Below are 15,857 nucleotides of genomic sequence, written 5' to 3'. Positions count from 1 at the left end.
TTAGCTGTTTATCTGGATTTGTTGTGCTACTCCGTCCTTCCTTTTCATCATTAGTCCTCACTGGCTTTACATTACATCTTGTAAACCTCAGTAGGACCAGATTGCCTGCGTTTTTAATAATTAAGTTTATTTAGTTTTGTGTTTAATTTTGATACCTTGTTTGTGTTGTCCAGTACCTTAACCACTAAGCTACCAGCACTCCAGTATGTCTCTGACCAGTCTAAACTGGGAGGTGAACCTCAGGACTGGGTGGATCCTGTGTGTAGGATCAGGTGGATCTCTAAATCGAGCACCTCTCACTCTAAATGAAGAGTGGTCGATCCTGAGATGGACCCTTCCACCCTTTTATTTCCACCCTGTTTTTCCGTTGCAGCCGCTGGCTGTTTATTGTATCACGTCTTTAATGCGTCCCAGTTTGATGATCTCAAAGTTTTAATAAAATCGCTGGAACCCGACGCAGGAATCTCTGCACATGTGTGTTTGTGTTTATCTCAGGCTTTTGCACGCTCGGATCTGTGAACCCCCGGACGGCGTGGAGAATCGATGCAGCCCTTCGTTTTTCCTGAGACTTCCAAGCTGAGGGTTTCTGCATGGTCCCCCCCCCCTCCAAAAAAGGGCCCCAACTCCTGCTCACGCTCACGACCCCATAATGCTTTTCTCATCTGTGCTCCGAGGGGTTCAATGTCAACAGCCGCAGATTCACAATTTACTGAGCCGGCGCGTGGCCGGCTGTAACCGTATTCCCACCGCCTCAACACCTAAACAAATCATGACCACAGTAACGTGGTATTTTACTGTAATTTTACTGTTTAAGCCCAGATTTATTCAGGACGGAGTCGTGGTGGGTTCATTTAACTGGAATCACTGGACGCGGTGCATTAACACACCCCGGTGTCACGTGGGAGAGAAAGGACTCAAGCGCGGAGTTAAAGTAAATAAAAGTTTATTTATTAACAGAAAAACACAGAACATCACACACAAGACAGAACTCAAAAACAAACATAAGGAACCCCGATGGACTTTAGCTGGGGAATGCAGGCAGCAACAAAAAGAAAAGAAGAAAACTAAAAGACGCTGGGCGCGAACCCCGGCCGCTCGGGTGAGAGCCGGGCGCGTAACCAGCGCGCTGCTGCCGCGGGGGAAAGCAGATGACTTCATGCGCTTAAGGCGCTACAATTATTTTCGGCTACAAAGCCTCGAAATCGCCTCAGGCGCAGTTCGAGGTAACAGACGGCTCCGTTATCAGCCGCAGCTAGAGCCAATCTGTTAAAGCACACAAAAGGGTGCGGATTCGAACCGGGGCGGCTGGCAGGACAGCCGCGCACTTAGCGGTGTCGCCACCCAGCGGTTGCTGAATCCCAGAATACTTGTTTTACGCTACAAAGCCCCGAAATCGCCTCAGGCGCAGTTCGGGGTAACAGACGGCTCCTTCATCAGCCGCAGCTAGAGCCAATCTGTTAAAGCACACAAAACAGAGTAAAGAAAACCGGTTAACAAAACAGTTACCCAAGCTCCTAGTGCGGATTCGAACCGGGGGTGCTGGCAGACCAACCGAGTGTCTTACCGAGACGCCACCCACCGGCTGCCGAATACCACAGCTGGGTTAGCTAGGTAAACATTAGCGGGGAGAGGACCAGCGCCGTGTCACGGGGCTGGCTTCACCCGCTAATGCTAAATGCTAACGGGTAAAATAAACACAGTACGAGGACTGCACGACATCGCACCACGCTACTTCTAAGAAGGTAAAAGAAAAGCTAATTACCTCAACCTTGCAGTCTACACACCCTGATGGCCTAATGCCACCGGGGGTACCTCTAAAACTACAAAAGAAGCGTGGGGGAGCCGTCAGCAGTCCCCACGGACACCGCAGTGCCCAAAACAAAAGGAGCAAACAAGACAAAAGGTGCGACCCCTGCAGCCAGGCGGCGTACCCTTAAATAAGGGAGCCGCAGCTGCAGGTCGTCCACCCTAACGAGCTGGCCTCTTGCTAAAGGCCTAGCTCAGTACTGATCTGTAAGGCCTGTGACGTCGGGGAAGAGTGGTAAGTCCCACAAACGCCACAGAACCATTACAGTACCCCCTCCTTAAAGGGACCTCTCCTGAGGTCCCTAGCCAGCGGTCCAGTTCCCCCAGGTTGCTACTGGCAACCGGGGGATTCCCCCAGGTTGCTATAAGCAACCAGGGAGTGCCCCCCCAAAAAAATTATTGGGAGAGAATGGGGGTCCTCCACTGAGTCCAGAAATGGTCGCACCTTTCTGTCACGTGGGAGAGAAAGGACTCAAGCGCGGAGTTAAAGTAAATAAAAGTTTATTTATTAAATGAAAAAACACAGAACATCACACACAAGACAGAACTCAAAAACAAACATAAGGAACCCCGATGGACTTTAGCTGGGGAATGCAGGCAGCAACAAAAAGAAAAGAAGAAAACTAAAAGACGCTGGGCGCGAACCCCGGCCGCTCGGGTGAGAGCCGGGCGCGTAACCAGCGCGCTGCTGCCGCGGGGGAAAGCAGATGACTTCATGCGCTTAAGGCGCTACAATTATTTTCGGCTACAAAGCCTCGAAATCGCCTCAGGCGCAGTTCGAGGTAACAGACGGCTCCGTTATCAGCCGCAGCTAGAGCCAATCTGTTAAAGCACACAAAAGGGTGCGGATTCGAACCGGGGCGGCTGGCAGGACAGCCGCGCACTTAGCGGTGTCGCCACCCAGCGGTTGCTGAATCCCAGAATACTTGTTTTACGCTACAAAGCCCCGAAATCGCCTCAGGCGCAGTTCGGGGTAACAGACGGCTCCTTCATCAGCCGCAGCTAGAGCCAATCTGTTAAAGCACACAAAACAGAGTAAAGAAAACCGGTTAACAAAACAGTTACCCAAGCTCCTAGTGCGGATTCGAACCGGGGGTGCTGGCAGACCAACCGAGTGTCTTACCGAGACGCCACCCACCGGCTGCCGAATACCACAGCTGGGTTAGCTAGGTAAACATTAGCGGGGAGAGGACCAGCGCCGTGTCACGGGGCTGGCTTCACCCGCTAATGCTAAATGCTAACGGGTAAAATAAACACAGTACGAGGACTGCACGACATCGCACCACGCTACTTCTAAGAAGGTAAAAGAAAAGCTAATTACCTCAACCTTGCAGTCTACACACCCTGATGGCCTAATGCCACCGGGGGTACCTCTAAAACTACAAAAGAAGCGTGGGGGAGCCGTCAGCAGTCCCCACGGACACCGCAGTGCCCAAAACAAAAGGAGCAAACAAGACAAAAGGTGCGACCCCTGCAGCCAGGCGGCGTACCCTTAAATAAGGGAGCCGCAGCTGCAGGTCGTCCACCCTAACGAGCTGGCCTCTTGCTAAAGGCCTAGCTCAGTACTGATCTGTAAGGCCTGTGACGTCGGGGAAGAGTGGTAAGTCCCACAAACGCCACAGAACCATTACACCCGGACAGGATGTTGATTCATCATGGGGTCATCATGCCAACCATCAATAGCACAGTTCAGGATTCAAACCCTGGATGCATTCACCTGATTGAACCTTGCTGTTTGCTGACTTTTTCAAAGCTCCTCCAATGAGACAAACTGTTTGATATGACGCTGTGAAAACGACTTATCCTGAACAAACAGCGCTTAACGGGACTTATTGTACTAAAACAACAAGCAAGGAGGTTAATTAGTGGAGGAACTTATGAGCAGTAATAATGAAGAGAAGTTTAGTGCTCCTGTCTCCTTCTTTTACTACATTAAACCACGTTAAGCTTTATTTGGAACCAGAAGCAATTTAGACTCTGGGAGAAGCTGATTCTGATTCTCATGATTACTCAGAGGCATGAGCTGTAACACAAGTTTAAAAGTGAAACGTAGGAAAATCCAGATAAACACAGATACACGTGGAGCTGTAACACTGGATCTGAATGCGTTTTTTATATGAGATAATTCTTATACCCTCAGCATGACGTGACTTACTATTTCTTCCTATATGAACAAGAGAGCATCTGCCCGGGTCACCCATCCTCCCAAATGAATTCTGCAGGTCTCTTATCTCGCTTAATTTCTACAAATCCTACAGAAACTCATCATCCTGACAGTCACCGTGTATCAGATCCATCTGAAATACCTTTAAGATAGTCTTAAAGAAAACAAGGCTGAGATGAAGACATCGTGAAGACGTTTGCGGCCGGTATCTGCTCTCCTCTGGTGGTCTTGTTTGTGTTAAGAGAAGCCTCTCAATGGTCTATATCTGCCGAAAGCCGGGTGGTAATAATGAATCGTGCGCTCAGACTATTCACCCTCTGTAGACGGGTAAAGTCGTAATTCTTTACTGCCGTCCAGCACGTGTTGACCAGTGGGAAACGTACGACGTGTTTTTACTCAGGTCTGTCTTGTTGCATTTACGTTTGCAGCGTTTTATCCAAAGTGGCTCACAAGTATGAGTGATAAAAATCAAGCAGTTAAAGGCTGCTCAGGGGTCCAACTTGGCAGTGATGAGGCTTGAACCAACAACCTTTTAAATACTCGTCCAGTACCTTAAACACACAGATAATATTTTTTTGTTGCCTGTTTCCAAATGCATTAATTCTGGGCGAAGTCTAGAACAAATTGTACAGGGAAAACTAACTTTAAAAAATATATAATTTATTTATTAGCCTATAAAGGACGTCACATGGTTGCAAGTTAGCTTGTGACTTCATCCATATTCAGTTGTGACTAAAGGATCAGCCAGGAGCTCTTTGTTTGTAAGGTTTTTAAACTATGTTATTTACACATTTTCTCCCTTTTTCTCCCAATTTAGTCATAGCCAGTCCCTCAGATGTGTATGTGGTCCACAACCTCTTTTTGTTCACTCGTACCTAGGTGGATCGGTGCATGAGGCCGGTCCTGTGCATGGAGAGTCTCGCGCTGATCTCCACGTTCCTCCACTTCTGTACAGGCGCCTCGGGCTACTAACCTAGCAGACTAGCAGTGTTAGGGGGCGCCCAGCCGACCGGTAGCAAAAGCTGAGATTGGAACTCAGAGAGTTTAGAGAGTTCAGTCGTAGGGTTTTGATTGAAGGTTTACTGGGAACATCATTGTTGCTTTTAGGAAATGGTCAGCACAGAAAGGGGCATCTGTGGTCACGACCTCCGCCGTTACAGTAGCAGAAAATATTACCCTCCTGGAAAGCCCCCGAAACCTGTTGGCTTACATCATTTGGTGATGTATAAACATGTGGCGATGCCGCATTACAGTCGGCTCAGAATGAACACGGCCGGTTTTAAGCTGTTTTATCATCTAGTCGGTGTGTTTGCTGATGACACATTAGGTTAGCTGAGCTATTGCACGACCGGCTTTCGTACCCTGAACCTGGGATTAGCCTCCGCCGTGACCAGCGCCTTGTGGAGTTCCGTGTCGGAAATATTTGACCTGACCTGAACGGCAAACACGCTTCTTATAGCCGCTCGCTCCTTATTTCAGATCAGACCGCTGATTAGTCTTTGCCAAGCCGCCGTTTGTATATTTGCTTCCTCGCATTTCATCTTCTCAGTGGATCATGTCATAAACGCAGGACTGAGCTGTTGTCTGGGTGCCATTACTCAGCGGTAGCGGGGTGCCTGAACAAATGAACGCTTTTGAGATTTGTGGACGCCTGGTGCGACCCCATCCAGACTCTACCAAGTTTTTCTAATCTTAAGGGGCTAATACTGTATGACGCCTGTTTTGATCCAAAGCAACTTACGATTATAACTGAATACACTTTCAGCCATTGAGACTTCAGAGCCTTGCTCAGCCATGTTAAATAAAATATCTTTTATTCTGTCTTTGTGTTTTACAGGTGACGGCGAACGATGCCGACGGAGGATCATTCGGTGCTATAACGTACTCGTTAGGGTCAGCAGCGTCCAGCTCCTCTCTCACACAGTTCAGCATTAATAAAGAGACAGGGCAGATCTGCACCAGCGCAGCCCTGGACCGAGACGACGGGACCGAGAGCTACGAGTTTATGGTCACCGCTGCTGACGGGGTGAGTAAAAGAGGCCTACGAAAGAACTCTATTAAGAATTTCAAAAACAAACTCCATCACTTTTCTACATAGTCGCCTTCCAATAATATTTTAATGCTTTCACATCATCATCACATGAAAATCTTCTTCCCCTTAAAGCTTCTTTATTTATGTGTGTTATATATTTGTGTTATTCACTCCTCCAGGGTGGCCTGAGCTCATCCTCCCAGATAAAGATAACACTGCTGGACATTAACGATAACAGACCCACGTTCTACCCGGTCAACTACGCGGTCAGTTTGAGCTCCCAGAGTGCTCCTGGAACCTCGGTCCTCCGAGTCTCAGCCCACGACCCTGATGCAGACGAAAATGGCAAAGTGACGTATCGCACCGTGCTAGGGGGAGGGTCGGACTTCTTTACCCTTAACAGAGACACAGGTGTGTGTGTGTGTGTGTGTGTGTGTGTGTGATACTGAACATTTTCTTAGCATCTGTTGTGTAATAAGAAGGTTAATATTGTGGGAATATCACCACCAACCACCAAAAAAAGAATCATTATTGTTAACTATAATTGTTAAAAATAATTATTCTTATTATAAAATAGTTATTATTATTAATTATTCTTATTATTATTACTATTATTATATAATATTGATGATTTTTATTAATGCTATATAATACTAGTTTTATTATTATTGTTATATAATACTTATTATTATTATATAATATTGATTGTTATTATTATATAATACTATTTATTATTATTATTATTATATATTTATTATTTTTTATTATTATGTAATATTATTTATTATTATTATTATTGTTATTATTATTATTATTACTATTATACAATACTATTTATTGTCATTATTATTATTATTATTACTATTATATAATATTACTTATTATTATTATTATTATTATTATATAATACTATTTATTATTATTATGATTATTATACAGTATAATACTATTTATTATGGTTATTATATAATACTATTTATTATTATTATTATTATTATATAATACTATTTATTATTATTATATAATACTGTTTATTATTATTAATAATGCTATTTATTATTATTATTATTATATAATACTATTTATTATTATTATTATTATTATTATACAATACTTATTTTTTATTATTATTATAATTATTATTATCATGATGTTGTGATGAACAGTATCTTTAATAAAGCGAGCATGTCTTTCGATGGCATTCTCATCTCTGTATCTCTGTAGGCGTGGTCTCTCTGTCGCGCTCCCTGCATGGAAAGGAGAACTCGGTCATCACCATGGTTGTGACGGCGCAGGACGGAGGCGGCCTGACCGCACCGGTTAACGCCAGAGTGAACATCAGCGTGGTCGCCGGCTCGGTGGCCCCACCTGTGTTCGAGCAGGCGCAGTACTTCTTCACGGTGCCGGAGGACGTCCTGAGGGGCACCGAGGTGGGCGTGGTGCGTGCCAGCAGTAAGAACGGTGAGCGCTGATACCTGAGACTCTTTCTCTGATCCTAAACTCACAGGAATTTGATGTTGCTGATGCTGCGTTCAGAAACTGAACCGTGAACTTTAGTCTGGGTTTAGGAGGAGAATTCTGGAGCTGGAACTTCTTTATATTTTAGTGCAGCAGCTTTTAGATCTCTGATGATTTTAAGCTTGCTTGATTGTGGACAGTTATTCATTCTTTGTTTGATAATGGAGAATAGAAGACCTGGATTACATCTAACCATCCAGACCAATTTCTTTAGCGACGCTGCACTCTTAGGGATATTTTTCCTCCCTCCCTACCTCATGGACCTACCTAACCTGTATTACTGAACATAAAACATCCCTACTGGCATGTTTGCCTGATCTATTTGCTTGAATGATGTTTATTTCTCTTCCAGAAGCCTCTAGGGAGATCACTTACAAAATCTCCTCTGGCGATCCGGACGGCTACTTCACGGTAGATCAGGAGACCGGGGCGCTCCGCACCAGCCTGCCCCTGGACCACGAGGTTTGGCCCTCACTGGAGCTGGAGATCCAGGCCAGCAGCGGCTCCCCGCCCGTATTCGCCCACACCCGGGTGCGCATCACCATCACTGACGTCAACGACAACGCGCCCACCTTCCTGCCCTCGTCGTCCGAGTCCCTGCTGCTGCCCGAGGCGACTAAACTGGGCACGGTGGTGTACCGAGTCCAAGCCGAGGACCGCGACTCCGGCGCCAACGGGCAGCTGAGCTTTGAGGTCCTTTCGTCGGAGGGTCAGCGGACGTTCAGCGTGGAGAGGAGCAGCGGCGAGATCCGGCTCATCGGAGGTCTGTCGTACGAGAACGTCCCTCGATACGACCTCCAGGTTCTGGCCAAGGACAGCGGCGCCCCTCAGCTCAGCGCCACCTTCACGCTCGTAGTGCACGTCCAGGCCGAGAACGACCAGGGCCCCGTGTTCGACACGGTGACATACCGGGTGGAGCTGAAGGAGAACGCGCCGCTGAACACCCGCTTCCTGCAGGTCCGAGCCCTGAGCAGGGATCAGGGTACAAACGGAGACTCATCCTCAAATTCCGCCCCGCTCTCTTACCATCTCCGGCCCGACGGGGACGCTGCGGGATTCGGGATCGTCTCGGATAGCGGGTGGTTGTTCGTGAAGAGTGCGGTCGACCGGGAGGCCAAGGACATCTACCTGCTGACCGTACTGGCCTCCGCGGGAAGTGGGCAGCTGAAGAAAACGGGCAGCGCCACCGTCAGGGTTTCCGTGACAGACGAGAACGATAACTCGCCCCGATTCTCACAGGAACGGGTCTTCCTGGCAGTGAGGGAAAATGTGCCCGCCGGAACGGGATTCGGGAGAATTTCGGCCACCGACCGCGATGCCGGACTCAACAGCCGTCTCACTTACAAGCTACTGCACACCGATCGCAATTTCCAGATCAACTCCCAAACTGGTAAGCAATGAATAAAAAATTCAATTATTTAAATTCATACCAACCTTGGAGGTCAACCTTGATCATTAATCTTACCAAAATATGAAATTACTGGACATTGCTGAGTGCTAGAGAGGCAAGTTTTGCCCTTTGCGGTCCTGATGAGGGGAGGGTGGGTCTTAAGGGTTCCTCATAACTGCTGCAGTCACGACCTCTGCTGGCTGATCGATGGTACTGCACAGAGATGAGGGATAATGGAAATCGGTGTGTGACACTCTGTGCGCGATACGGATCTCCATATGAACCCACCTAGTGCAGGTGAAAAGCACCTCGTTTTGGCAGAGGTTTTGTTGCAGTGCCAGTCAGAAGGAACCTTATCTGACCACCCCTCCCTCAGACACAGCCACCACTCACTCACCCTTAGTTCTTAGATGTGCCCTTTTCCCTTTTATTTCCAGGTGAGATTAGCACCAGGACCCCGTTGGACCGAGAGCACCAGTCCAGCTACCAGTTGGTGGTGGTGGTGCAGGATGGAGGCACTCCTCCACGTAGTGCTACCGGCACCGCCCACGTCACCGTGCTGGATGAGAACGATAATGCGCCGGTGTTTAGTCATGTTCTACCCGGTCGGGAGCTGCTCATCCAGGTGAGATCATCAAGATACCAAATGTTACAGGTACAGGTGTGTTGGTGGTATTATACTGGTTTAATAAGTGTGTGTGTGTGTGTGTGTTTCAGGTGCAGGAGGGTCTGCCTGCTGGATCACTGCTGGGGACGTTACAGGCCAAAGATCCTGACGAGGGAGAGAACGGCACCATCTTTTACTCATTATCTGGTAAATGAACTGTAACACACACACACACACACACACACAGCGCTATTTTTAGTCGCTCTAGTGGCCTGACTGCATGTCAGAGGTCGTGGTTGTAACTTCCCTGAATAAAAGATTTTTAATTTTGTCCCTCTGTTTGTTCCAGGTTCCAGGGCCGAGCGTTTCTCTCTGAACCCGAACACGGGTGAACTGCGATCGGCCTCCACACTGAGGAGGGCAGAGAAGGTGGAGTACAGCTTAACGGTCACTGCTTCGGATCGTGGGGTTCCATCCCAGAGCGTCTCCAACATCCTGCGCGTACAGGTCAGCAAACACCCGGTGACCCGTCATGTTCTGTCCGGGGTCCCTGAGACCCGGAGCCTCTTAACCAGCTCACAAAATATATACAATACTTTATGACTAAATAAAAGATACAGTATCAGTTAAAAATAAAAGATTTCAGTTAAGAATAAAAAAGATTGGTTAAAAGTGAACTATATCGGTTAAAAATAAAAGAAAATCAGTTAAAAATAAAATATATCAGTTAAAATGTTTGAAATAAAAGAAAATCAGTTAAAAATAAAATATATAAGTTTAAAAAAATGTTTAAAAAATCAGTTAAAAATAAAAGATATCAGTAAAGATATTAGTTAAAAATAAAAGATATCAGTTAAAATAAAAGATATCAGTTAAAAATAAAAGATATTAGTTAAAAATAAAAGATATTAGTTAAAAATAAAAGATATCAGTGAAAAATAAAAGATATCAGATCAGTTAAAAACTGTTTAAAAATCAGTTAAAAATAAAAGATATCAGTTAAAAATTGTTTACAAATCAGTTAAAAATCAGTTAAAAATAAAAGATATCAGTTAAAAATGTTCAAAATAAAAGAAAATCAGTTAAAAAATAAAATATATCAGTTTAAAATAATGTTTAAAAAATCAGTTAAAAATAAAATATATCAGTTAAAAATAAAAGACACCAGTTAAAAAATTTTAAAAAAATTTAATCAATTAAAATGAAAAGAAAATTAGTTAAAAATGGAAAAAATGTTGTAAAAAATCTCTTGTTTCTTGTATGAAACCCTCCATCAGCTCAGAGACCTCGAGTTCTTCCTCAGTAGTGAAGCGGAAATGCTCTTTTCTATGTCTGTAGACACGTTGGCAGGCGGTGGATTGTTCGTTCTGTGATACAAGAACCACGTCGCGTTTCATGTGTGATTTCTAAAAGAGAAAAGGATGCTAATTGTGGAACGAGCGACTCCCCGCAGCATCCCGTCCTAAACGAATGAAAGAGAGCGAGGAAATAAAAGGGCGTCTTTAAATCAAGTGTTTCCAGATGTGCGGCGACCAAGCCCAGCTGTATTTCTCTCTGTTCGGGCACTTTTCAGAACCTTTTTAGAGCCTCTGACCTCCCAGATAACATTTCATCACAGTAACATCACAGCGACACCGCGCTGGTTTGTGTTTCACGCTGATTTACGCAGGAACATTTTCACCTGTTATCATCAGACGGCGTCCGAGCTAACGTTCAGGGTCAGTCAGGGGCCACAGGAAATGACTTCACCGTGCTTTCATGTGGCGGATGGAACTGTTTCATGCTAATTGCAGTCTAGTGTGGACGGTAGATAAAAAAAGCATTAAATGTGCTCTGAAATTCCTTGATAGCACAACAACCATCATTCTTCTACTTCTTACACTTACAGCAATTAGATATCTGGAACAACAGGGGACTCCATAAAGGTACGAGGTTTGTTTAGCTGGCAGTTGGACTCCTGGTACGTCTACAGACGCCTCCTTTCTGACGGGTTATGCCCGTTTGTGTCCTGATTTCATTCTGGCTGGTTTGGATGATGCGCCACCACACATCTAGAGATGCCAAATTATGCCTAGAGGAACGCTCATCTGGGTTTAGGGTCACTCAACGAACACATCTGTGATGGCATGCAGCACGCTGTGGAACACAGGAGTCCTACACCTTGGAATACAACAGAATAGTGGGCTTTTCTGCAGGAAGTATGGTGGAGCTTGTGGAGTCCACGCCTCGTGTTACTCTTCCGGTAAGGCTGTTCCCAATTGTGTGACTGTGACAGCCACTCCAGGATCTTCCAGGATTTCCTCTAAAACCAAGTCTTGGTGGACTCTGGGGTATGCTTGGGCTCACTGCCCTGTTGGAAGGTCCACTGACGCCCGAGTTCCAGCTTCCTTGCATAAAGCATGACGTTTTTTCCTAGGAGCTCCTGATACTTGATTGAATCCTCATGTTTTCAGTGTCTTGAGCTATTGAAACTGTTGCTTAGCTCTCATAATTATCTCTCCATTCGTGAAAGCTTTATAAATAAGGTCTGATGATGATGTTCAAATCCATTTAGATGTAATTATTAAATACTTTTATTTATACCTATTAAATGAGCTTAGAGAGAATGTTGTTTAGCATTATATGTTTAATATGTTTGCGTTTCTGTCGGTAGGTTTTGGGCTCAGCGAGGACTCCCCCCAAACCCAACACGCTATCCATGACACTCAACACGGTGGAGGGCACCAAACCCGGCTCCAACATCGGTTCGGTGCGGCTGCACGACCAGCGAGACGTGGTGCTGGACGGACAGGTGACCTACCTCGTATTGGGTGGCACCGATCAGGATGGCATGTTCATGGTGGACCGGCTCACGGGGGATGTGTACCTGGCCAGGGAGTTAGACTACGAAAAGGGTTCTCGCTACACCCTGCAGATCGAGGCGAACGACTTCTCCAAGGCTCTTCCCAGCAGCCGCGTGATCCAGCTGGAGATTAACGTGCAGGACAGGAACGACCACGCGCCGCAGTTTCCCGAGGACCCGGTGACCGCCGTGGTGCCCGAGAACGTGCAGCCGGGCTCGTCCATCTACGCCTTTCAGGCCACCGATAAGGACGGCAGCGGGCCGAACAGCGAGGTGCGCTACTCCATCACTAGCCGCTGGCCCGACAGCTCGGACCTTTTATCCCTCGATCCCGTGACCGGAGTTCTGACCTGTACTCAGGAGCTGGACCACGAACAGACCCCGAGTCTTTTCCTGGTGGTCCGGGCCACCGACTCGGCCACGGATCCGGATCAGCAGCGCTGGAGCTCGGTCACAGCGCGGATATTCGTGACGGATGAAAACGATAAAGCGCCGGTGTTTTACTCCCCGACCGCGGTCAGTGTGATGGAGGACAAGCCGGTGGGTTTTGTGCTGCTCTACGTAATCGCCCGGGATGCCGACCAGGGTGAAAATGGGCGCGTCTCCTACCGCATTCAAGCTGGCAACACGGCGGGACGATTCAGCCTCAGTCCTGACACGGGTAAGTGGGAACTCTACTGTATTTTATATTTGCTTGTAGCCTGTAAAACTGACCAGTCAGCAGTCAGATTCTTGGTTAAAATAAACGATACGGTGCTCCATCATCTGTACCTGTAGCTGCATGGCAGGTGGGCATAATTCTCGAGATTGCACTCCTCTGCCAATCTTCATGGCTGGTGAACCTGTTACCACCCACTACAATGAATACAGGCAAATGCAAACAGCTCTATTTTGTTTAAATAAATAAGTGTTATGGAAGAATTAGATGTTATGCTTCATATTACGGTACCTGAGTAGTATTATGCTGTTTTGTGCATTTAATCCTTAGTTATATGGTGCTTGAGGTGAGGTTGGGAGTCTAAAGTACAGAGATAAGCAACAGTCTGTTGTTAGCAGATAAGAAACAACAGTTAGCACAGAATGGAGGTTCTAAAGTCCAACACCCACTGTGATATGACTAGAGCAGTATAAAGGGAGGCTGACAGTTCTGTTCCAGGTTCTTCAGCTATTCCACTGCTGTAAGAACCCACGATTGTGTCAGTAAATTCTTCAATCCAGTCAACTGTAATCTTTGTTTTCTTTTATTATCTGACCTTATTTTTCCACAACATAAATAAATAATAGTAATAATAAATGGAAAGATGAATAAATCAGGCCTATCATGTGTTCATGAGTATGAATATAGTGTATGTTTAATAAACAACATTCTCCATTCTAGCTACAACTTCAAGATAAAGTAAAAATGATTTAGAGAATGAAGTTGGAATATTTTGGACACAGTGACCTCCTGATGTTAAAATGAGGGACAGTGAGGATTCTCCGTCTACTGTTGTATCGCACACTGAAATGACTTTGCAAGGAACTGCGTTTATTTAGAAGAAAGAACCGGACTGAACTTGCAGGTTGTGGCCGTCTAACTTCAAATGCTGAACTGGCAAGCCAACGACGACCGTCCTAGCACATGCCTGTCCATAATATTTAGACTTTACTCTTTTAACAGTGGTCCTAATACATCGTCGTATCGTCTGTAAGCAGTAATAACAGTTAACTTCTCAGTTTTAATTCGTCTTGGCACATATTAATTTACTGATATTGAGCAGACGCTCGGGATTAGCGTTTAACAAGCTTCTGACTGGATGAGAAAGACGTCTGGCGGTGAATTTGAGCCAAAATTAAGAGCAAAAGCAGAGCGTAACATCAAATACACAGTTAAACTTAAGGGACGAGGGGTGAATTATAAATACAGCATAAACACCTAGTAAAAAAAATAAGGCAGGCAGTCGGGCTGCTACGCTCATGCATGGAGTGTGTTCATCCTGTGAGACCTCAGACTCTTGTTGATGACGATCTGTAGGTCTTTGGTCTTTTGAGCTCCATCCACGCTGCACAGTTTAGAGGAATTATCTCAGAGCCAAGCACAAAGGCACTAAATGAGCCAATAAAAACGCGGTTTCTCCTCGAGGGTTCTGTGGTCGAGTTCTTCAGTAACAGATTCCTGGGCATCTATGGAGCCTTTCGGTTCTTTGGCCCCTGTCGGGTGTTTGCAGTGCTTGTGGTTTGTGTGTGAGAGGAACTGGAAATATTTATGCACTGGTTAAGTGATTTAGGAAAAATCCGGCGCTTTATCACATCCGACACTGTGTTGGACAAAAGTATTGGGACGCCACTTGTAATTGTGATTCCTCGATTGGAAATTATAATTATACATTTTCGGCATTTAGCGGACGCTTTTTTCCAAAGTGACTTACAGTACTGTGGCAGTATACTGTCTAAGCCATTGAGGGTTAAGGGCCTTGCTCAAGGGCCCAACAGTGGCAGCCTGGCAGTACTGGGGCATGAACCAGCAACCTTTTGATTACTAGTCCAGTACCTTAAACACTAGGCTACATCTGCCCTGAATGGAAGTCTGATTTCTCCCCGTCTCCTCCCCATCAGGTTCTCTTTCCATCCTCAAAGCTCTGGACCGTGAGGAACAAGACAGCTACAACCTTACTATCATCGCAGAGGATCATGGGACACCCCAGCACTCCACCACTCAGGTCCTGTCCGTCCGGGTCATCGACGTGAATGACGAGGCTCCCTGGTTCGAGAAGAGCGAATATGAGGTCCACATCAAAGAGAACCAGCCGGTTGGGACCGCAATGCTCACCGTGTCCGCCACTGACAGAGACCAAGGTAAGACCCAAACCATCCATAAGTACCGCGTATGATCAAAAGTATTTAGACAACCAAAGTCCATATACAATTTTTGGGAGAAATGTCTGAGAAATGTGCATGTTTTTTAGACCTAGACCTTAAGTTCATGTGCCACAGTCCTGGGGGTTCGAATCCCAGTCTGGGATCATAATTTCTGAAGGCACATGGTGTTACATGAACCGAACCTAGGCATTAAAGGACACATCAGTGCTCTCTCAGTGCAGGTCCCAAGCCCAGATACATAGGAGGGTTGTGTCAGGAAGGGCATCCGGTGTAAACTGCTGATAGGAATCATTCATTCATTTACCACATGACTCTCCTCTAGTTACCCAGTATCCTCTCACCTTACTACAGCTTGAGTACTGTGAGCTGGCAACTTTAAATCGCTCTTAGGTTTAAGTCATGAAGTAAATTAAAATAATAATAATAACACAATAATAATAGTAGTAAAATAATAATAATAAATAACAATAATAATAATAATAATAGCAATAATAACAACAATAATAATAACAATAATAATAACAATACAATAATAATTATAATAATAACAATAATAATAATAGTAGTAATAAAAAAAAAAATAATAATAAAATAATAACAATAATAATAGTAGTAATAAAAATAAGAATAACAATAATA

The 15,857-nt window shown here is 45.4% G+C and overlaps 1 protein-coding gene across 1 annotated transcript in view; it reads left to right on the top strand.

The window, feature by feature from the left end:
• Positions 1-15,857, top strand: part of LOC134332459 (protocadherin-16-like) — a 60,814-nt gene that overhangs the window by 34,993 nt on the left and 9,964 nt on the right. Inside the window, exons 2-10 of the mRNA XM_063014115.1 lie at positions 5,808-5,996; positions 6,182-6,413; positions 7,227-7,463; positions 7,873-8,910; positions 9,348-9,535; positions 9,628-9,724; positions 9,867-10,024; positions 12,171-13,020; positions 14,955-15,194. Of these exons, the coding sequence (XP_062870185.1) occupies positions 5,808-5,996; positions 6,182-6,413; positions 7,227-7,463; positions 7,873-8,910; positions 9,348-9,535; positions 9,628-9,724; positions 9,867-10,024; positions 12,171-13,020; positions 14,955-15,194 (3,229 nt within the window). The remainder of the gene's footprint in view (positions 1-5,807; positions 5,997-6,181; positions 6,414-7,226; positions 7,464-7,872; positions 8,911-9,347; positions 9,536-9,627; positions 9,725-9,866; positions 10,025-12,170; positions 13,021-14,954; positions 15,195-15,857) is intronic.

This window comes from Trichomycterus rosablanca, chromosome 18 (assembly GCF_030014385.1).
Source record: "Trichomycterus rosablanca isolate fTriRos1 chromosome 18, fTriRos1.hap1, whole genome shotgun sequence".
NCBI lineage: Eukaryota > Metazoa > Chordata > Actinopteri > Siluriformes > Trichomycteridae > Trichomycterus > Trichomycterus rosablanca.
The sequence above is the reverse complement of the archived record's forward strand: the minus strand, read 5'-3'. Positions and strand labels throughout refer to the sequence as shown.